General features: G+C 42.0%; 4 protein-coding genes and 1 long non-coding RNA gene across 6 annotated transcripts; 4 read left to right on the top strand and 1 right to left on the bottom strand.

Annotated features, from left to right (window-relative positions):
• The first annotated feature begins 89 nt into the window (after positions 1-89).
• On the top strand, positions 90-9448 carry mccc2 (methylcrotonoyl-CoA carboxylase 2 (beta)). Its single transcript, XM_035378931.1, has 17 exons — positions 90-361; positions 772-838; positions 1055-1139; positions 1263-1364; positions 1683-1810; positions 2114-2226; positions 2584-2697; positions 3177-3241; positions 3667-3766; positions 4581-4676; positions 5017-5089; positions 5223-5299; positions 6140-6206; positions 6743-6899; positions 7107-7221; positions 7769-7854; positions 9149-9448. The coding sequence occupies exons 1-17, from the start codon at positions 218-220 to the stop codon at positions 9264-9266; spliced, it is 1707 nt and encodes a 568-aa protein (XP_035234822.1). The 5' UTR covers positions 90-217; the 3' UTR covers positions 9267-9448.
• Positions 9449-10228: 780 nt separating this feature from the next.
• Positions 10229-11647, top strand: LOC118206341. Its single transcript, XR_004761178.1, has 3 exons — positions 10229-10880; positions 11005-11088; positions 11254-11647. It is a non-coding gene; the product is annotated as an uncharacterized LOC118206341 (long non-coding RNA).
• Positions 11648-12296: 649 nt separating this feature from the next.
• Positions 12297-15097, top strand: LOC118237150 (small EDRK-rich factor 2-like). The gene is made up of 5 exons (XM_035435614.1): positions 12297-12449; positions 13166-13274; positions 13837-13849; positions 13950-13990; positions 14337-15097. Exons 1-5 carry the CDS (start codon positions 12443-12445, stop codon positions 14407-14409), a joined length of 243 nt encoding a protein of 80 aa, XP_035291505.1. The 5' UTR covers positions 12297-12442; the 3' UTR covers positions 14410-15097.
• Positions 14693-16508, bottom strand: LOC118206338 (heat shock protein family B (small) member 11). Its single transcript, XM_035378946.1, has 5 exons — positions 16129-16508; positions 15805-15911; positions 15621-15689; positions 15464-15507; positions 14693-15380 (listed from the first exon to the last, which is right to left on the bottom strand). Exons 1-5 carry the CDS (start codon positions 16218-16220, stop codon positions 15282-15284), a joined length of 411 nt encoding a protein of 136 aa, XP_035234837.1. The 5' UTR covers positions 16221-16508; the 3' UTR covers positions 14693-15281.
• Positions 16394-21174, top strand: LOC118206337 (survival motor neuron protein 1-like). Of its 2 annotated transcripts, none has more exons than XM_035378945.1 (9): positions 16394-16496; positions 16807-16878; positions 17524-17646; positions 17746-17946; positions 18317-18457; positions 19436-19531; positions 19969-20079; positions 20571-20656; positions 21024-21174. In XM_035378945.1, the coding sequence occupies exons 1-8, from the start codon at positions 16449-16451 to the stop codon at positions 20625-20627; spliced, it is 849 nt and encodes a 282-aa protein (XP_035234836.1). In that variant the 5' UTR covers positions 16394-16448; the 3' UTR covers positions 20628-20656; positions 21024-21174. The 2 variants fall into 2 exon arrangements, with proteins under 2 accessions (XP_035234836.1, XP_035234835.1); XM_035378944.1 differs by having other exon boundaries at positions 20571-20667.
• Positions 21175-21593: the final 419 nt, after the last annotated feature.

Below are 21593 nucleotides of genomic sequence, written 5' to 3'. Positions count from 1 at the left end.
ATGTGAATTCCAGCAAGCTAACACGCTGCTTGTGGCGGTGGGCCGTTCCCATCCGAACGCTGTCATTTGCTGTCGCAGTTCGGGGGTGGGAATTAGTATTGTACAGTTAACTCTGTAGAGCCCTGACCGGTCCTACGACTACACAGGGAACGGTTCAAACACCATTGAATGTAATTTATTTTAGGCATATGTTTAGCAAACATATGCTGCATTAAGAATGATTTTACACACACTTCGGCCATCGACGCTTTGTCTGCTCCGATGCACGAGGACGGTACCAGCCACCCTATCACGACTCTACCACGGGGATAGAGTAGCCACACTCGGCTCGCAGCCCGATGCACAGTCGCCGCTTTTCCAGGTAGGCCGTGCCTAAAGCCTCGGACTCTTCTGCAAACCTATGTCCGATAAAAGTGTCTTGACATGCGGGCGTGTCGGAAACTGCAGATGGGGCCCAAATTGATTTTTCGCTAATTTCTTAAGAGTGAAATTGTAACGATATGAAGCCATTGGCAAGAAGATGTAAGTCGGACGTAAATCATGCAACAGCTTGTCAGTTGTAGCTAGTTAGCTAATATCCCGACATTCACCATTTTCTCCAAAGCGGTCACAGTTACTGCAGGTAGTGAGGAACTCAAGGTTGATATTAATACTTTATTAATCGGAAAATCACTGGAAACAACTGTAATCGCCAATGTTAGCTTGCTAGCAGCTGCTTCTCAAATATCCTTTTAATGTTAAGTTCCCCAGCGAAAATGTTTGTCTTTCTAGGAAAACTATGAACGAATGAAAGCACTTGTCCAGGAGCTGAAGGACAGGGCAGAGAAAATCAAATTAGGTGAGCGATGCCCGTTTGCATAGGAGCTCTAATCTAACGTCACATGTAGTTTAATGTTGTCTTGCAGTGAAGCGAATGGACTTTGACATTAGATTCGTGGTGACTTTTCCCACCGTCACCTTCATCTGAAGTCACAGCGTTCAATGTAATATGCAAACCACCAGTTCAGTAATATTTATGCTTTTACGCTATAAAACAGTCTTGTTTATGATTTAGGGGGTGGAGAGAAGGCAAGAAAACTTCATACGTCTAGGGGGAAGCTGCTACCACGGGAGCGCATTGACAAACTTCTGGACCCTGGGTAAAATAAATTGTATTCTTCACTTGAGTTCTCCCAAGTTTTTTTCTTTACTCCCTTTATCCATGTTGGCCATATGATTTTTGAAGTAGCCATGCAGTTTTACAAGCAGTTTTATTTGTGCAGGTCCCCCTTTCTGGAGTTCTCCCAGTTTGCTGCTTACCAATTGTATGGACAGGAGGAGGTCCCGGCAGGGGGCATCATAACGGGGATTGGGCGAGTTTCAGGGTAAGTGACTACAAGCCTAGTTAGGTGTGCCGTATGGGAGGGTGCAGTTAGGATGTTTTGATGGGCTCTGACAGACAGGGGCCCTCAAAATATTGTGCTGGGACTGGGTGGCCTGAGTTGGTGGGGCCCAATGGGAGATATTTTCATGAGGTCCAAAATCCCTGGGCATCGTGTATGGAGAGTTCAGCTATCTCTGTATGTCCTGTCCTTGGGTCATATGCATGGAGAAAGTAAATATGGCAGCACATGTTCCCCTATCAGAGTGTTAATGTACCATGATTGTTGCAGATGTACACATGTCCCCCTCTGTTATTTCAGGGTAGAGTGTGTCATCGTTGCGAACGATGCCACGGTCAAAGGTGGCACTTACTACCCGGTCACTGTGAAGAAGCACCTCCGTGCCCAGGAAATAGCTCAGCAGAATCACCTGCCATGCATCTACTTGGGTGAGCCTGAACTGGACATTAAGTCAGTGGTCTAGGAATATGTGTGGAACTTTGTTTCTGTTGATACTGTTAGATTGCATAACAGTGGGATTTGATTACCCTGCTCTCCTGTGACACACTTTCCTCTGCTAAAGTCAAAGGTGAACTTTGTCATTGGCTTCCTTACTGCTTTGGTGTCTGTCCACAGAGTCTGTCTTTCTAATGAGCAAACAAATAGTTCAGTGATAAGGCCAAAGAAACACTATGAGGATAATTAGTGCCTAATTGAAATGCCTGGCTCTTGTTTCCACTGTGGTATTGTAGTGGACTCTGGCGGGGCCAATTTGCCGAGACAGGCGGACGTGTTCCCCGACCGGGATCACTTTGGGCGGATCTTCTTCAACCAGGCACGGCTCTCCTCTGAAGGCATAGCGCAGGTATGTAGCATATAAGTCACAAGAGAACCAGTCACTTTCACCTGACTAGTGAAAGTATGGGAGAGTGAGATTCCATGAACTCCTTATAGGTTGAGCTATAATGGGCTATCAATCATTGACTTTTTGACAAATCAGAAGGGTTTTTGCTCCCTGCAAAGAATCGCTAGGATTGGTTCAAATCGTGGAGTCATTGATAGCATATTTTGTCTCTTGCCCATTTGTGGTTTCATGAAACCTTGCTCACGCTTACTGCATCACTGCCTGATGGCATTCCTGGTCCTTTTTGGTGTTTTGGAGTGGGCGGGGGGGGAAGAGGGTTATGGGTAATTCCTGGAGCTGCACGGTCCTGTGTTGCAGGTAGCCGTGGTGATGGGCTCCTGCACGGCGGGTGGAGCTTACGTCCCGGCCATGGCAGACGAGAGCATCATCGTGCGGAAACAAGGAACCATCTTCCTCGGTGGGCCTCCACTGGTAGGTTCTGTGTACAAAACACCCCTTTCTGTGTGAATATTCTGCTTAGGAGCTGAAAATGATCTCTGTAGGAAATTACACTCCACTGTTCATTTGTACCAAACTTTGAATACTGTGTATGTCGACATTCAGTGTGGAAACAAAGCCACCGCTTTTTTAAGAGACTGTAATTCCAGATAACAAGAGAAATGTCCCCTATTGATGCTAGAGAAGTACACCCATACATATCATATTTGAGTATAATAAAACAGCATTTTCAGCTCTAACAAAAGCGAATGAAATTGACTACCAATGCCCGTCTATGAATGTCATATGGCCCTATTGTGGCCTAATTATGAGACCTTTCTGGCCTTTGTTACCCAGCTGAAACATACAGCTAATCTCTAAATCTAAGCTTGCTCTGTGTGCATGTGCGTGTACGTCTGTGTGCGTCTCAATGTGTGTGTGCGTGTGTGTGCACGTGTATGTGTGGTTTACAGGTAAGAGCTGCAACAGGGGAAGAGGTGTCTGCTGAAGACCTGGGAGGAGCTGACCTCCACTGCAGGTGACTCATGCACAAATAAACCCAGTTAATAGAGGCTTGTGGGGACCGAAATTACAGTCATTGTTAATGGCAGTAATTGCCGACAAGAAAGTTATTTAGGCCTAATTCTTTGTTTATCCAGCGGTCTATATAGACAATATAAATATTATGAAATTGGAATCAATGTAAAGTGGTATGTATAAGCAAATAATTCATTGTTATGTTTCTGAAAGTTTCTCGTCTATAGATATTTACGTTTTATTAATTACGTCTAATTAAATGCACGTTAAATAACCGAAGAACTGGCTTGTAGCCTCAAAACCGATCTCTCCACATTTTTCCTATACAAACAATAGCATAGAATACACTGGATGTACTTCTACAAATAGGTATTCACGTCTGTGTTTTTGATGGGCTCTAATGGTCTGTGGTTCTGATCTTCACAGAAAGTCTGGTGTCACTGACCATTACGCCTTAGACGACAGCCACGCGCTCCATTTAGCTCGAAAAGTGGTGCGAAGCCTTAACTACCAGAAGAAACTTGATGTAAGCACAAAGGTTTTGTGTTGGATGGTTTGAAACGCAAGGCCATATTCTGGATTCACTGTTCTCGTAAGCAGATTGTCCTAAAAGGGACTGGTTAGCTTTGGCTAATTCAAGTTTACAACAGTCTAGCATTCAAACATTTATTAATTACACATTTTTCATGTAGCTTTGCCATCCTTTCTGTGAATATATTTTATGAATTTTAGTTTAACTTGTTGAAGAATAATGAACCCTGTTCAGACATGTTCAGTAATTGTGTCTGCTGGTAACTTACAGAGCAATAGAGGCATACACTTCATTTGTCCTGCATTAAGTGATTGTCCTGTTCCCCTTCCTGTGTTAGCACACACTAATATTCATACCTCCTCGGAACACCTTTTTATTCAATTTTTTAAAATTTATTTGTATTTATTTTTTACAATTTCTTCCCAATTGGAATGCTAAATCACAATGACATGCCTTTTTCCCTCTATAGCATTATATAAAGCGTATGCAGCCAGACTCTTCTTTTCACTCTAAAGTCCACTGGCTGAAACGTTCAGCCATTTTGCCAGAGGACTGTGGTTCTTGAAAAGCCTCCCAATCAAACAGAATGGCTGTTGAAGCACAGTGAGGGCGATACCCTGCCAGTTGGGCCCCTCCCTTCCTCCCTCTGTGACACTACAGCCAATCCTGAGCTGCCCTGTAGGACTCCAGCTCCAGCCTCCAGCTCCACCTTTAAAGTTGTTGTCAGGCAAATAAAGTGGTTTGTTTATTGTATTGTCGCTCTGGGGTGACCTGTCTGGGGTCACTGCTCTGATGTCACTCTTTCCAGGTCACCGTAGAGCCGCCCGAGGCACCCCTCTTCCCAGCCGACGAATTGTACGGCATCGTCGGGGATAACCTGAAGCGGAACTTTGATGTCAGAGAGGTATTCGATGATCCGCATCACCGGAATTTTAGTTTCCCCCTATTGTGTCTTCCCCAGTTAGAATAAATAGTACTATCAAAATAAAGTCTTTTAAATTAAAATAAATAAGTAAACAAGGTTTAAGTATTTGGAGTGCCTTTACATGATTCATTCTGTTCATGTTACTATCCTTGTTATAAGTATCATTTTTAGATTTAGCGACCCATAAGTGGATAGACTATTTTATCACTTCTGAGATAGTCACATTGCCCTTTAGTTACATGTCTCATTAATTTAATGTGCACACTGTGGTTGTATTTTCTATATTAATTGATGTTTTGCAAATGATGTTTACTTACAGGTCATTGCGCGAATTGTGGATGGCAGTAAATTTGATGAGTTCAAGGCCTTCTATGGAGACACACTTGTGACAGGCGAGTTGACACAAAGAAGTCGTACCTGCAGTGTTTGTCCTGAAGAGCACTGCATTATCAAATCAGTGTGCAAAACATGGTTCCGTCATTGTAAGCTCATTCGTATTCTCTCTCTTTTCTCTTTTGTATCCAGGTTTCGCAAGAATATTTGGTTACCCTGTGGGAATCATTGGCAACAATGGGGTTCTGTTTTCAGAATCCGCAAAGAAAGTACGTCGTGGGCTTTTATTTTGAATTCAACACCATTTCTCAATATTAATGGAATGCTTTTTTTTTCGAATACTGATTCACTAGAATACATTTTCATATTTTGAACTGTGACTTCTAAGGACTTAGTTTTCTTTAGATTGAGAGTCTCCTGGGGTCCTCTCTTCCCGCTTCACTTAAACCCTTGTGCTCCTTCAAGGAGCATATTTGAATATTACAAAAAATTCACTCTATGAAAGTGACAAAAATAACTCTGATGACTAATACCATGAATTAAGTACTCATTAGAGAGCCAGAAACCCTTAATAGCCTTGAGTAACCTACAGGCACCAATTCAATCAGAATAACCATAGTTAACTTACAATGTATGAGACAAGTTCTTATAACGTACACTAATAATAAATAAAAAAATGCAATTTCACTATTATATAAATTACCACTTCTAATACTAAATAGTACTCCTGTTATTTACTTGTTTAGCAAACATCTTTACCCAGGAAGTTAAAGCTAGTTGTTTTCTAAAGTGATTCACGTTTAGTTCAAGGGTGCCACTGAGTGTCAAACCTAAGATCTGGAAGCATACACAGTTACAAATTTGGAAGTCTTACTAAATAAAAATTTTGTATTCTTAACATATTTCTTGAATTATATTTGTTTGCGATTTGTTATCTTTTAAAACTTGAGCAGAATTGCTTTTAGAGAAGCTGTTATTTTCATCAGACAACGTCAGCGATTCCGTGGGACCTCATGGAATCATTTTCAAATATACTCTGTTTCCCCAGGTTCCCAAAGTTCATTCATAATATAAAGAAAATGTTTGTTTGTTCTGTTCTTTTATTACAGGGAACACATTTCATCGAACTGTGCTGCCAGAGAAACATCCCACTGCTGTTTCTGCAAAACATAACAGGTGATTGCCCTAAAAGGAATGGAATTCCTGAGACATCTGAAAAAATCTTTCATTAATTTACAGGCACCTTCTGTTCATCGTCCCCAGCCTCCCTGTAGTGTTTACCATGACTACAGGCTGGTCCCCACAGCCTCTGATTGGAGCCTGGGTTACGTCTTTAGCGTGCAGTGAAAGAACACGGTGGCCTTTGAAGGATAGACTGGGAATAGGCTGAGCTTGTGTGCAGGGGTTCCAGTGGTTTCTGCTACAGTCATCTGGGCCATCAGTACACCCGGCACCGTCTGGCTGGCTCAGTGGGTGATTAGCCTCTCCACTGATTGCTGTTGGTTCCCCTGCCGTGCTGTGGGCCTGGCAGTGTGGAGAATAGTTAGAGGCTCTCTGGTGCATATGCTGCAGGAGTCCATACGGAGGCCAGTGGCTCGGACGGTACAGCAGTAACTCCAGGGTCTGTTTCCTGTTCCAAACCGGGGGGTTGAAAATGTTTGTTCTGTATTCGCTTCTTACTTGAGTTTGGTTGGCTTTGCGTCTCGTTCAAGGCTTCATGGTGGGGAGAGAGTACGAGGCCGGGGGAATCGCCAAGGACGGAGCCAAGATGGTGACGGCGGTGGCCTGCGCCAACGTGCCGAAGATCACGATGATCATCGGGGGCTCGTACGGCGCCGGGAACTACGGCATGTGTGGCAGGGCCTACAGGTACAGCCAAGGTCCCCGTCCCGCTGCCCCTGAGGCCACAGAGCCAAAATGTCCTGCTGTCCTGGGGCCACAGAGCCAAAATGTCCTGCTGCCCTGAGGCCACAGAGCCAAAATGTCCCCTGCCCTGAGGCCACAGAGCCAAAATGTCCCCTGCCCCGAGGCCACAGAGCCAATGGATCTACACTACTCTCCCATCCTTCTCCACAGCCCCAGGTTCCTGTACATGTGGCCCAACGCTCGGATATCTGTGATGGGTGGGGAACAGGCAGCCACCGTCTTGGCCACAATCACGAAGGACCAGAAAGCGCGGGAGGGAAAGGAGGTGAGTCCCCTCAGGACAGAAGCACTTCCTCTGGGGCTCCACTTGCAGTAGTGTGACTCCATAAGTGCAGTGATAGCCTAATGGCGTGACCTGTTGTGTGTGGGGTTTATAAGGTTGGGCGTGGCCTGATGCGTGTGGTTTATAAGGGTAGGCGTGGCCTGATGTGTGTGGGGTTTATAAGGGTGGGTGGGGCCTGATGTGTGTGGGGTTTATAAGGGTGGGCGTAGCCTGATGTGTGTAAGGTTTATAAGGGTGGGCGTGGCCTGATGTGTGAGGTTCATACAGGTGGGCGAGGCCTTGTGTGTGGGGATTATGAGTGGGCGTGGCCTGTGTGTGGAGTTTATAAGGGTGAGCGTGTCCTTGTGTGTGTGGGGATTATGAGTGGGCATGGCCTGTGTGTGGGGTTTATAAGGGTGGGCGGGGCCTGACGTGTGTGGGGTTTATATGGGTGGGCGTGGCCTGATGTGTGTGGGGATTGAGTGGACATGGCCTGTGTGTGGGATTTATAAGGGTGGGCGTGGCCTCACGTGTGTGGGGCTTCTCTCAGTTCACAGCCGAGCAGGAAGCGGCCATGAAGGAGCCCATCGTGAGGCGCTTTGAAGAGGAGGGCAGCCCGTATTACTCCAGCGCCAGGTAACGCGCGGCTCGCCTCGCTCCTCATCCCCTTTAACCCGCTCTGCCGAAGCACAACCTCTAAACCGCCACCTCTGTGGCCGCCTGCTCCTTACGGCATGGAAGAGGTGTGGGGAGAGACGAACACAAAAGCCACACGCAGACCGTGCCGCGTGCGGTTAAGTGCCTGTAATTAGTAGGTGCGGACAGGCAGTCTCACCTTCATTTTTATGGGGCTTTTTGTCACTGTTGACTTATCTGTGAATCATCGCACGTTTTAGCAGCGGCCCGATTCGAAAGTCACATTAAGCTTTCGGGGTCGCAAGAAAACTTTAGCATTAGCATTAGCGGGGAGCAGATTTTGCGCGTCAGACGCGTACGAGGGGCTCACGCCGTGAAGGAGTCATGCATCCCGAGCCCATTCTCCGGTCATATTTCCGCATTTGCTCTGATCGCTGAAGACAATCAAGTTGTGCTGTGCCTCTGTGTATTCGGAAAGGGGAGTAACGTCATTGATTTGTGCACACAAATTTCCCAGCGTGCATTGCGCACTCGCGTGTTGCAGTGTGCGTCAGCGGAGTGAGATCATGAGGTGAGATTTACGAGAGAGCTCCTCCTTTTAACCTCATTGGCCAATTATATCCTTTCCTCTTCATGTAGGGCCAATTGTTTGGTGTCACAAGGATATCATAGTCTGTCTTTGTCAATTAAGGAGACGGCCTCACTGTGCATAATCATTATAGATGTGTTTTTTCATTGGTTAGTCTTTAAAGAGGGACTGCAATTCATTGATTGTGCAAAGTGTAATGTTCTTCTTGTAAGCATGTTATAGTCAACTTGATACTGTATGTACCTCTGTAGCATGGGTAATACAATTTATTTATCAAGAAATATCTAATTGAAGGCGATTCCCAAGTCTCAGGTTGTTTACGTTATGAGAAATCAATTCATGGTTGTCATATTTCACAAGGATTGATGTTACAGCTGTTAAGTTTGAACCTTGAAGACACAAGCAGCAGGTGCTCAAAAGTTTTTGAGGCCTTTTTGCTGTTGGAAAGTTGCGTGTTAAAACCTAAACCTGAAGAAACAGTGAACATAAACATAAAATCTCTCAAAAGTTTCTTATTAAATGCATAAATAGCAGCTAGTTTTTTTTTTATATTACACCCAAGCCATCATTCTGATAATGTCACTGTACCAGAAACCTGGTTTCTTAGACAGTTTAGTTCCAAATGTAGTGGAATCTTGGCAGAGCTTTTGTTCGCTGGCGTTGAGCCTCCCTTGTGTCTCGCCCCTCCCCCCACCGTCCTCGCAGGTTGTGGGACGACGGAATCATCGACCCGGCCGACACCCGTCTGGTGCTGGGACTGAGCCTCAGCGCGGCACTCAACGCCCCCACGCAGAGAACGCGTTTCGGCGTCTTCAGAATGTGATCTGCTGCGGAAACACAACCCCACGGCTTCAGGACGGCTGACTGACAAAGCTAAACCTACAGCACATAGATTTTTCAACTTTGTACTAACAATATACGGGGAGATGGATTTTTGTTGCACTTGTTCTGTAGTTAATATAAATGAACCTATTAAAAAAATAATAATTAAACTTCAATGTGAAATGACCTTGATTTTTGTTTTCTGCTTGAACCTTAAACAAATTTGGCACACAAGGTGGGGCTGAACATGTCCAATTCCCGCCTTAATTTGGAATAGGTAAGCTAAGCTCACAGAGTGGAGTGGGAGAAAGACCTTTCATATGCAGCTTTGACATGTAGTCTGTGGGTGCCCAATCAACCATCGGGGGTCGTTGAACGCGATGAAACGCAGACACATAACTGACTGAACCCTCCCATACTCCGGGCAACACAAATATCAATTGCTCATCACCCTAAAGCTGCTTTTCCACGGCATGGTACCGACTCAACTTGACTCTACTAGCTTTTGGTACCAGGTAGGCTACTTCGTTTTCCACTGCAGATAGTACCCCCGTCAGTGTAGCTGGTTGTTATTAGCAACGCCGCATGAAACGCGTTGCACTGACCAATCGGTGGTTTGCAGTATATTCAGGTCACCTTTTGGTATCACCTCAGCTCGCTTGGAACCTCGACGGAGGTGATATCAAAAAAGTACCAGGTACTATCCACAACTTTTGCCCGATGGAAAACCAAAAAAGTCGAGTCGAGTCTAGTTGAGCCGGTACCATGCGGTGAAAAAGCGGCTTATGGGGCAGTCGGCACTGTGGCCACCGTGCTCCCCAAAAAACATGTTATAATGGTCACTGTATTTGTTCCTGTTGAGAGCTATTCACAGGGATGGCTCTGTTACATTCAGGGTCATGAAAGAAAAGGATTATTGAGGTGGCATGATGACAATATGGAAGAATCAGAATCTTGTATTAAAGTAACTGACTGTGACAGATCACAAATGGGTAAAACTGGGACTTCAACAATAGTCTTTTAGTAACACATTTGCATACTCATTGTTATTTTTCATCACACTTGGAAAAATCAGTGCTGCCAAGGCCTTGACAAAAGGTATTACTGACAACCGCTATGAAATGGCACAAATATATAAACTTTGAACCCATAGGTAGGGATTTGATTGTGTGCTTTTGTAAGGCAGAATACTGTATATAAGACTTACTGTTATGCTGTTGCTTTGTCTTCATTTACTCTGGATGAACACGTGCGTTCACGGACCTTGTCATTTGATTGAAAAGATCTATTCTTGTGGTATCATTACAATTAGGCGTAAAGAGTCCGGTTCGTGGTGCATGCGTCAGGACGTCACGGTTTTGGCTGGAAAGGTGTGTGATGCATATAAAAGGAGGTCGACTCCTACTAGACTACCAATCTCTTCTCAACCCGAATCGTAGCCGAGATCTTCCGAGATACGGCGTACGTAATTACCATGGACAGCTACCGTTTATGCAGTCTTGCCTTGATCTGCGCTGCGTTCATTTTCAACACTTTCTGCCAAGAAGTGGAGTTGGATTCGAGGTCTTTGTACCATTTCACACAACAAGAATATAATCCTAACGAAAAGCAGTTGGTGAGTTCTAAATGTAGTATTGATTCGTTTTATTAAACCGTTTGTCTATTTGTGTGGTAGCATGTTCAGGAGAATTGCTTCAAACACAGTTTGTCACAAACCAATTATGTTATCACATTTACAGATTAGTGCCTTGAAAGGAGTCCTTGAAAAACTGAAAAACAATAGATTTCCACTTTACGGGAAGAAATATGGCCAGTTGCCAATGGTAGGATTTGACGAGCCGCATTTTTTCCTATTGATTTGAATAGAAGTATGTACCCTAATAATGTGTTTGAGTATGTTTGAAAGCACTATTGAACTTTTGATTCTTTTAAAATAATTTTGACACTTTAAATTACATGCGTATTAAAATGCGTTTTTCTTCTCCCAGTGTGAAGCAGGTGAGCGGTGTGCTCTGCGGAAAGGCGCGCGGATCGGGAAACTCTGCGATTGTCCATACAGAATATCCTGCAATTCATTTCTGCTTAGGTGTTTGTGATTATCTGTCCGGAAACCCAGTATAACAGGATAAACCATAATTTCACTCAAAAAAAGTTTATTATAAATGTTTATCAGAAAAAAATGCATATGTGGAGCGTTTAGCAATTCCCCATTACTTGTAGCTATTTTCTTTTCGATAATGACTGTGGCCAAAACTTCATATTGCGATGTAAAGTTTGCCATTGGTGTTTATGCTTTTTTAAACATTTGACGTCAAATAGCCTAAATGAGAAACGGGAGATTTGGCGATTTTACATATTGCATCAATAAATGTAATCCATTAAGACGCTGTGTTTTTCTTCTTTCATAAAAAAAATCACTCAACCAAGTTCAACCTGTTGTAGAACAGACATAGGTCTAGCTCACGTCCAGACAATGCCATCTACAATGTCCTTTATAGTTCTTCCGTGTGTAGCAGAACGTTAGGCCTATAATTTGGATAGCCTATGGAGATTACTCCCTGCAATGTAGTGTAGGCAGTGTAATTTTGAAGGAATATTTGTTGGTCGCACAGTGATTTCATCCAGGTTTTCGGTCTTTGACCGCGTTCTAAATGATCAGGACTAATTATTGAACTTTATCTTATTTTTAGAGTAAACAACGTGATGTCACAGCGTTTTCGTGAAAAACGCGTGAGCTTAATGACATAGCTTATAATGGTCATCAATCAATCAATCACTTTTAATGGCCACACGACCGACGTTGGTGGAATTAATTTTCAAGAAAGGCTATAGCCTTTCACAGTTGACAGTTGTTTCATTTGTACCATGTCCTTTACTTGTAAACCCTTTTCATCTTTAACGAGTTCAGTTAAACTTAGGCCCATATATTTCCTGCATTGACATTTTAGGAGATGTGGTAACGTCGTAAATCGGTTTCTCTCGTTAACTGATGCAGGAAAGATGCGCTTCTTTCCCCTGTTTTACGGTAAAGGAGGGCGCTGGTGCTGTCTCCGTTTTCTTACATACACGGAACAGCTGACCTGTCTAAAGAAGCCGCTGGAAACTTCGATGCAGGAAAATATCAAAGCATATCGTGATCTATACACAAAGAAAAAATATTAAAATATCCTGATAAATATGACTCGTAAGTATTTGTTGTGCACTTTAATTTTGCATCATAACGGCGGACCTATTCCTACGGTATCTATCCAAGTATAAGGACGAAGAATCACAGCCAAGGAAATACCCTTTTACTTGGATGTGCATGCTAACGTTACTATGTTCCGATCAGTGTTCACTAAACGCTAAACGTTCGCTTTGTAGAGTCCACACAATAGTCATTTCTAAATTTTGCTTTCTACTGTCGTTTGATTTAGCAGTAAAGCACTGCATGTGACGGTCAGGTGTTGTCTCAACAGCGTCGGGGTTTGGCTCCAAGAGCATGGGACATACGCTTACTGTTCTTATTGCTAACAATTCTAGTTTCCTAGCAAATAGACTAGGCGTCTCACGACCAGTAATGTTTAAAAAGGCTCAACTTCAATACTCTGACGTTATTAGGCAATGGTACATTGGCTAATGAGCTGGATTTGACATCTGGAGATTGCAAGATCATACTCCATTTAGGGCGCACTAGCTATATTTAGTTGTATGGAATGAATGATACATAGGCTACATACATAAAAAACTGTAAGCTGCAAGTCTCAGTGGATAAGGGTGTTTGCTAAGAAAATTAACGTTACACATAACCTTCCAGCCGCCTCTAAAACAATCTTTACTTAAGTAGACTGTACAGTTTATAACTAAATTATTTAATAAAGCAATGGTCGCAAAGTGTACGTACTTCTATAATGAACGCAGGTGGAAACCAGCGCGAACTCGCCCGCCAGAAGAACATTAAGAAAACCCAAGACAATCAAAAAGGGAAAAGAAAGGACGATTCTCTCTCGGCAGCCCAAAGGAAACAGCGGTGAGTGAAATTAGGCAGAAAAAGTCTGAAATTAACCCCGTAAAAATCGTACCGTTGCTATCCTTTGCATTTCTCCTTAAATTATTCGCGGCCGAACACGGCCAATTCTCGTGCTAGTCGTTATATTTGCAACTTGACTACTACATTAAGACTCCGTTAAGTTACAGAAAACTAGCTAGTAGTATATACTAGGAGAAAAAATGGTTGAATGTGTGGTAGAAATTTGCCCGTTTTGTCTGTTTATAAATTAACTGCAGCACATAATTTGTGCAAGTGTCAAATGTAGTATATTGAATATACACATTTCAACGGATATGAAATGTTTAATATTTATGTTAATATGGACGTACATTACATTTTCACAAGGAACCATGGTAAATTTTCACATCCATTTACCTGAACATTTCTGTAACAAGCTTCCCTTATTAAATATCCGTAGAAGACCTGATTCTATTCCTTTTCAGTCTACCAACCTCCTTCCCCCCCAGCCTTAAATTTAAATGACTACCAGTGGAACAGAAACAGGTGCCTGTGTAATGTTAAAAACGTTGTGTAACCTTAGCATTGCTTTAAGAGCAAGCAACTAATTTGATTAAAGTTTTGCAGTGGTCACACACTGGAAACTGCATTAATGTCTAGCTTGATCTCCCTGTACCTTGAACTTTTTCTCCTCAGGTGAGGAGACAACACAAAGCAGATCAAAGAAAGAAAAAAAGGTATTTAAGAGTGTAAAACCTAATCTGCATACACAGGGGGTTTCTTGGACTATTAATGAAGATGTCTAAATCATCCAGTGCAAAAATGGGCATACGACACTCAATTGAAAGCTACATGTTAACAGCCACAGTCATATGACAAGTCAACATACTGTAATACCAACAAACTGGGAAAATTCAAGCTACTTATTGTGACTTCTTTAGTTTAAGGCACCTACTTATTTAGGTCTGAAACTTGCTTCATCTGTCAGGTCAAATCATAATTCTTTGCCCGAGCTAAACACCGTCTCTCAGTCCCGGAGTCAAAGGAAACTCTCTGACTCATCTGTGCAAATCCCATCTACAGCGATGCTGAAATAATGAAGCTGAAGCAAAAAGCAGCGAATGAGAAGAGAAACCCAAATGCGGAAACCAAGTGAATGAAGAGACGGGAAGCGAAGGAACGAGGGCGACGCATTCCTGAGGATTCGGTGTCCTTGAGCTTGAACCTCGGGCTCTTCAAGTGTGCTCGATTCCCACATCAACACTGACTATTCTTGTGGTTCAAGTGTGTTATTTTGAGGGTACACTCACACTTTTTAAACCACAGTACATTCTTTTGTCACTGTTTTTTTTCTAATGGAAGAAATATGATCAATATTTAAAGTAATGTCCTATATATTACATTACACTATTTTTTTTTACCATGCTGTTGTAATTCTCTGTAATTTAATTGATTTGTGTCGTTTGTCAATATGGCATAAAATTTTATCCTACAACCTAGTGCCTCGTGTAATTAGTATGCATGACATCCCAGATTTGAGTTAAATTTACTGAATGCTGATTTAAGTAAATTAATGCATAATGGTGCAGTAATTGTTGTGATTACAGTCATTTGAATTCTCTGCAGTCAGTTAGGTTAGTTATCAAGTCTGGCATGAAGTTTATAATAAAAGAACAAAAAGGAGACGGAATAAAGTACTTTTCTTTGTACTTTTTTTGGAATCAAGTAAAGCAGATTGCTTTTTTCTTTAAACCAAGTGTTGTTTAATATCTGTAACCAAAAATGAAGAAAACGGAAATGGATTTGTTGAAAACATTTTGTTTGAAATAAAAATATTTATTGAAGCAGAAATCTTTGACATTTAATTAGATTTAAAAAAAGAAGCAGGTGCAGTGTGGTACATAATTAAGATGCATACACAATTCTGTACAAGATGTAGCTGTTAACACTTTTATAATCCCAAGTCTGAAACTGCCAACTCAGAACAAACTCAGTACCTACAATAATTAGTGTCTTAACATTGAATTATTATCGTGTTCCTTCTATGGCCACCCTGTGTACTGAAACGAAGTGATCATATCCAGATGTTATGATGAAGCGTAAGTGTGTTGCAGTAGTGCCACTGAGCTGTAAAAAAAAAAAAGAAAAAAAAACTTGTAATATATAGTCATTCGTAGTGATTTAATGCAAATAAAATAAACATAACTTACCGAAAAATCATTTTCCTGTAGGTGACCTTCTGTGTGTTCAAATTCTGGTAAGAAAACGGAATGATTAGATTGACAATATCCACATTTGAGATACTTTATACATTGTGAAGTACGCTTTAAGCCCAAGAAATGTAATGGCAAAAATGTCTTGGCCTACCCTTTTGTGCAATAACTTCAAAATCTGTCGCATCACTTGAAGTGCTTTTCTCAATTCTAAGATTTTTAACTAAACGGGGGGGAAATGGGACAGGTTACAGCAAGAGTGTCAAAGAGTGACAAAAACAGAGTACTGTAGTTCTACAATGCAATCGCTGTTGGCATTTTCCAATGTCATACGTTACCATTGTAAGAGTGAATGTTTATGAGGGACATTTTCACTGTATCTGTGAAGCGAAAGATGAACTCTTGCGGAAACATGCCAGTCGATATCCAAAAGGACTCTGTGTTTCTAAAGTGGAAATACGATTATATTAGCTTCCATGAATACAGCAGGCTAACGCTAGCGATGAAATTAGCTATGTTAGCTAATGTAATGGTTTACCAATTAGTCCACCGGTATATTTCCTTGTATATATTGTATTTATTTTAAAAATATGAATATCGTTGTGGCTAAATTGATCAAATCTGGAGGACGCTAGCTAGCAATAAGAGTTAATGTTACTCACCCGTCAATTATGTTTTCCGGAGGGTAATTCTCATCGCTGGACGCTGATAAAATAACCTGAGCTCCAAATGAACTTAATGCGGAATCAATCATGTTCCGAAGAAAATATCCCTTGAAATGTGCAAAAATGAACCGACAAGCTAGACAACGTCCAGTAAACCTAACAGGCAGGTAAATTGGGTTGACTACTTCATCGTTGCCCAGCAGCCAGCAGAAGCCAACATTCCAAACCTAATAGTCGCATTTTAATAACGTCATCATTTAAGGACAACGCAGGGTGCTGATCGCAACGAATTGGAACAGGCTGCTATATGTTTCTTCATGGCAAATGCTTATAATGAAATGCTTTTCACGCGAGGAATGGGAAAAGTATGTGCACATATGTACATTATTTCCCATGTTTGGCTATAATAATAATTTGCATGAGAATGTTTTTCATGTGTGACCAAACATGTACGTTAGCTCGTTAGTTTGCCGGTGAGTCAACGTTACCTCGTCCAGTGAGGACGTCTGCGTTCGGCCCATAGACTGGTTCGGTCTCGGAAACGATCGGTGTCTGTTGAAATAAGTAGAATAGTAACTTAACCATTCGTGCTATTAATTGTTTTTGTGAATATATCATTATGCTTCACTGCTGTGCATTAACTTCTTTGACCCCCTCTCTCACTCTCCTCCCCAGAGTGACGACCCTGACATTTGGGATGACACAGCTTTGATAAAGGCTTATGATAAAGCTGTCGCATCATTCAAGGTGACTATCTAATGTCCTGGATACATTTTGCACAACACAAAAGCCATCCAACTTTGACACGACAGAGCCTGGTAAAGGAATAGGCTATGGTCAGGCTTTATTCATCCTGACAACTGAAGCCTAAAGTCACTTGAAGGGACCACTGAAGACACCCGTCATAATTCAGTTGGTGTGTGATGTTTTTTGTTAGAATGCTTTATGCTGTTGTCCAAAATATAATTCAGAAGGCTGTGGCAATTAAAGTCACATGTGCGGACATGTCAAGATGCAGCAAGCTGGACGTTGGTGTTTGCTTCCTTACAGCTCTGCTGAAGGTTGAAACTGAATATCAAGACAACTTTAAGACAATGTACAGCAGTGCATACATGTTTCTCAGCTCATAGTGTGTAATAGTTTCTGTCAATTCAGACATAAAACACTTCTGAAAATTCAATCAGTATGTATACATGCACGAATGTCATTTGTGTCTTTATGGAAAATGTATGCCAAAGGAACAATCTCTGATGTTGGCACAATCATAGTCTTTCCATGTTTGTTTATGCAAAATGGGCAGGTTATTCACCCACTTTGACTGACAGAATCTTTCCTTGAATGTTCTGTTCTTGTCATGTCAAAATGGCGAAACGTGTCTCTTCCCACCATTAGAATGCCTTGAAGGGTGAAGAGGAGAGTGTGGAATCACCCAAGGAGAGCAAGCCGGGAAAGAAACGGAAAAGCAACAAGAAGAACCGAAGCAGAAAGAGAAGTAATGCCATCCCTGAAAAAGAGGTGTGGTCAGGTCTTACTACCTTTTTATCTTTGGTGATTTAAGGCCAGACAAATACATTCAAATGGAAATCATCAACCCTTTTTTTTATAATTTCGCAGTGGAAAGTTGGGGAGGCCTGCTGTGCATTCTGGTCTGTAGATGGTAAATTGTACCCAGCTACAGTCACCTCAATAGATGAGGAAAAGGGGACCTGCACCGTTGTATACACTGCCTATGGAAATGAGGAGGAGCAGAACCTGGTGGATCTTCTGTCTGACAATTCCGAAGTGGAGGAGGATGGAGCCAAAATGGCTGATCAGGTAGTGGCAATAGAAAGTCCGGTCAGTGGGGTGAACATATTTTAGACTAAGCGAGGGTTTTACTTTTACTCTTCCCAGAAAGGTAATGTTTGACTTTTGGAGGAAGAACACGTCAGAAATGCCAGACTCTGAGTGTCTCAGCAAGATGAGATACACATACTACGGTATCCAGACAAAGTCCCTTAATCAGAACAAATAGCATGACTGTCAGGTTGTATTGAAAGGAGAGCAAAGGCTATAAAAGATGAAATGGTCCCCTAGAAAGGTTTATGGTTAACTAGGAAGTGCAAAGTGATTCTGGGTTTTCCCAGTAACGTGATTGTAAAGACAGTTTTGGGTAAATGACAATAAGAAATCTGTGTGTCTTCAGGTGAAAGAGGGCGAGTCCTCAACGGACGAGAGTGACAAGTGTTCGAGCTCGCAGCTGCCCAATCATGGACCCAGATCTGAACCCAAACTCAAGCCTGCGGGCCGCCCTTCTGCCCCACCCACAGGGTCCACTTTCAGACCGGTAACGCTCGTTTCTGCTGACCATTTGTTTATGACAAGATACGCAAGATTCGCATACTGGCTTTTAGTTGTTAGAGCCCTCACATTTCTAATTGATTAGCCTAGTCTACAAATGACTATTTTCACAAAAAAAGACACAGTTAAAAGTACACAGAGAAGCACAGCGGAGCCCATATTTATGCAGACATGTTCCTTCTTGTTTCAGATCTGTGTGTATCAAACCGCTCTGTATTCTTCCCATGAAAAACAAAATGGTTGGTTATTGTACTCTGCTTTACATCCCATAATGAAGCAGACTGTAATTGCATTTTCCTGGAAAGCAATTATTCTGGGCAACTCATATAGCTTAGTTTTTAGATCAGATTTAGTCAAGTACTACATCAAGATGAATGTAATGTACATTAAATGTACCGTTATGGTACAATTAAGGGTAATTTGCACATAGCCACAGTGGTGTTAAATTTTAAACTTAATGTTTGTTTACAGGATTTCTAGCAGCTCTATACCAACCTATATTATTGGTGGTTTGTTTACTGGCATTTGGCATACCCACATATCCTGAGCAAATTACAGTGAAATAGGAGTGCAAAAATCAGGGATTGAAGTGCAGTAATTTCCCTGATGGGGAAAGTATAGTCCTAAGAGAGGTGGCAAGTTCAACAAGTGCTGACTTGACTGACAACTTGTCATCTACCCTATTGAACATTGAGCTATGCAGTACGTAAGTTGTACGGACGAGAACAAAACTCCGCAAATGAGCGTTCAACTGCGTTAAATGAAAAGCAGCAAAAAACCACAGACTCTGTGACAAGAAATGTGTCATTTGCACTGACAAATAAAGAATTAAACAGTTGTGAAGGTAAGCAAGCAAGCTGTTTCCCTGTAATGCCACACTGCTATCTCTGTAGTCTCTCGTTGACAAATCAGTGGGGGATGCCCATGGAGTAGATGACTAGCTAAAGGTTCACTGTCCCTGCAGCCAGAGTCATGGAGACCTGCTGGCCCTGGAGCTCCTCCTCCTGACCCTGGAGCTCCTCCTCCTGGCTGGCCTCCTTCGCTGTCCTTTGGCCCACCGGTAAGGCTGCTGTCCAATCTTCCCTTTGTTGTATAATCCAGGGCTGCCCAACCATGTTCCTGCAGACCTACCGTCTGTTAAGTTTTTGTTTCAACCTTAATTTGCCACACCTGATTCTACTAATTAGCATCTCAACAAGATCTGTAGCTGTTGAATGAGGTGTGTGTTGTTTGAATGAAAACCTACAGGACAGTAGAACTCCAGCAACAGGGTTAGACAGCATCAGTTCTGTTTGCTGTGTGTGCATCTGGCCTGGTGCTGTAGGCCTCAGAGGAAGTCTATGGTGTATTTTTGACTCTTTGATAGATTATATTATGATCTGCAGTTGTTTATATGATCTCGTATTGTTTTGTATAGAAGGGTGATGTATTGAAGTACAGTAGCAGCGTGGGTTCTTGTTGGGTGCAGAAGCATAACTCTCCGTTCCTATTGGCCAGATGGTACCCCCGCCCCCTCCTCTGTGCCCGGACTCTCTGCAGGACGACGAAGCCCTGAACTGCATGCTCATCTCCTGGTACATGAGCGGATACCACACCGGCTACTATATGGTATATACATCTACCCTCTGTAGGCTGTGTGGGTGACTATCATGTGTTTCTGCTTGAGGGACCAGAGACGGCTTTGAGCAGAGTTTGCACTAAACCTGACTTTATGATTATTTTCACATATTTCATTGGCTATCGTCAGTGTTTTTCCTCAGAGGGTCAGCAATCTCATAAATGTGCCCGGTTGAAATTCCGTCAGGCTCCAAATCAATGAATTTGCTTATTCCTGTGACACTTCTCTTTTTATCATTAAAAGAAAAAAGAAATATCAAGGTTTGTGTCTAAATTATATTGAACCGTTTGAATCCATTGTGGGTCCTCAATGGGTTTCTTGTACAAAATTATTATTCTTATTTTGTTTTGTGTGGATTCTCCTGTGTAATGTCTGATGGAGAAATTACAGCCTGCCATGTATCCTATGTGTTCAATTCAGAAAGTTTAGCTTGCTTTCTCAGTGACCCAAACCCTTTTTCTCCCTGGCTTGGTTTCTGCAGGGGTTGAGAAAGGCGAGGGACGAGACTACCTCTGGAAAAAGGCCTGACCCCAGTTGAAGAGTTCACATGCCTCTGGTTTTTCTTAGGTATGTTGGGGGTAAGTTAATCGCACAGCAGATGCCCTTGTTTGGAACAGTTCACATATTTATTTTCTTGCAGTTTATTCGGCTTGATATTTACTGAAGCAGCTCTATTAAAGTATATGGCAGTACCCCACCTGAGATTTGAACCCTCATCCACTGAGCTATGAGTTCAGCTTTACTAAGCCAGTCCCCTAATTATTACACTATACTGGCACATTCTGCTTTGATTATGCTTCAGATGCATGGGAAGCTGGTTTTGCTTTATGGAGCTTTATGTGTGGAGATACAAGCTTATTAATTGAAGAACAGTCATGTTCTGCTTGTTATGTGTTGGGTTTTGTGTTCATTTTGATCTTGTCTCTGTTTTCAGGAATTTGTCTATGCCAGGGATGGTGGTGGATATGGATGATTATTGGAAGGAGGTGATTTGTGTATGTTAAGTTTTCTCACTGTAACCTTGTTTTTTTATATGATGTTTTACATTTTTTGTAAATGAAGGAATAAAAGAACTGTTGTATCCATATAGTTGTTTTTTATTCCCCGCTGGTTACAATTCAGGTTCATAGTGTACACTGTTTTTGAATCCAATTTTGAATTAGGAAAATATAAACCTGAATATGAATTATGCATATACAATAACCACATAATAAAACATTTTTTAGGTTTTACCAAAGTTTAAAAACAGATTAAGTTTTTGATATTTTAAAATTAATATCACAATAAAAAGTTCAGTATTTTAGTCTCACCTTCTAGATGGCAGTGTTGTGCTCTTTTTTTTGTTGCAACTATGTTGCTGTACTATTTGATTTTTAATGATTTGACAGTCTCTGGAGTTAACGCTGAAGAGAAAACTGATATGTAGATATTTTTACTTTGATTTTGCTTTAACATGTTTTGTCCTCTACCCTCTCTGTTTTGTCAGCCATCAAGTCTAACATGT

This window comes from Anguilla anguilla, chromosome 10 (assembly GCF_013347855.1).
Source record: "Anguilla anguilla isolate fAngAng1 chromosome 10, fAngAng1.pri, whole genome shotgun sequence".
Taxonomy (NCBI): Eukaryota; Metazoa; Chordata; class Actinopteri; order Anguilliformes; family Anguillidae; genus Anguilla; species Anguilla anguilla.
This window is presented reverse-complemented; position numbering and strand designations above follow the sequence as displayed.

Coding starts and splice junctions, on each gene's coding strand:
- LOC118206338 (XM_035378946.1), bottom strand. CDS start 16,220: ATGATTGATTCCGCATTAAGTTCATTTGGAGCTCAGGTTATTTTATCA. Junction 15,912..16,128: donor CCGGAAAACATAATTGACGG/GTGAGTAACATT, acceptor TTTCCACTTTAG/AAACACAGAGTCCTTTTGGA. Junction 15,508..15,620: donor TGAAGTTATTGCACAAAAGG/GTAGGCCAAGAC, acceptor TTTTCTTACCAG/AATTTGAACACACAGAAGGT.
- LOC118206337 (XM_035378945.1), top strand. CDS start 16,449: ATGGCAAATGCTTATAATGAAATGCTTTTCACGCGAGGAATGGGAAAA. Junction 17,647..17,745: donor ATGCCATCCCTGAAAAAGAG/GTGTGGTCAGGT, acceptor ATAATTTCGCAG/TGGAAAGTTGGGGAGGCCTG. Junction 17,947..18,316: donor GAGCCAAAATGGCTGATCAG/GTAGTGGCAATA, acceptor GTGTGTCTTCAG/GTGAAAGAGGGCGAGTCCTC.
- mccc2 (XM_035378931.1), top strand. CDS start 218: ATGATTTTACACACACTTCGGCCATCGACGCTTTGTCTGCTCCGATGC. Junction 839..1,054: donor GGCAGAGAAAATCAAATTAG/GTGAGCGATGCC, acceptor TTTATGATTTAG/GGGGTGGAGAGAAGGCAAGA. Junction 1,811..2,113: donor CCTGCCATGCATCTACTTGG/GTGAGCCTGAAC, acceptor GTGGTATTGTAG/TGGACTCTGGCGGGGCCAAT.
- LOC118237150 (XM_035435614.1), top strand. Junction 13,991..14,336: donor GATCAAAGAAAGAAAAAAAG/GTATTTAAGAGT, acceptor TCCCATCTACAG/CGATGCTGAAATAATGAAGC.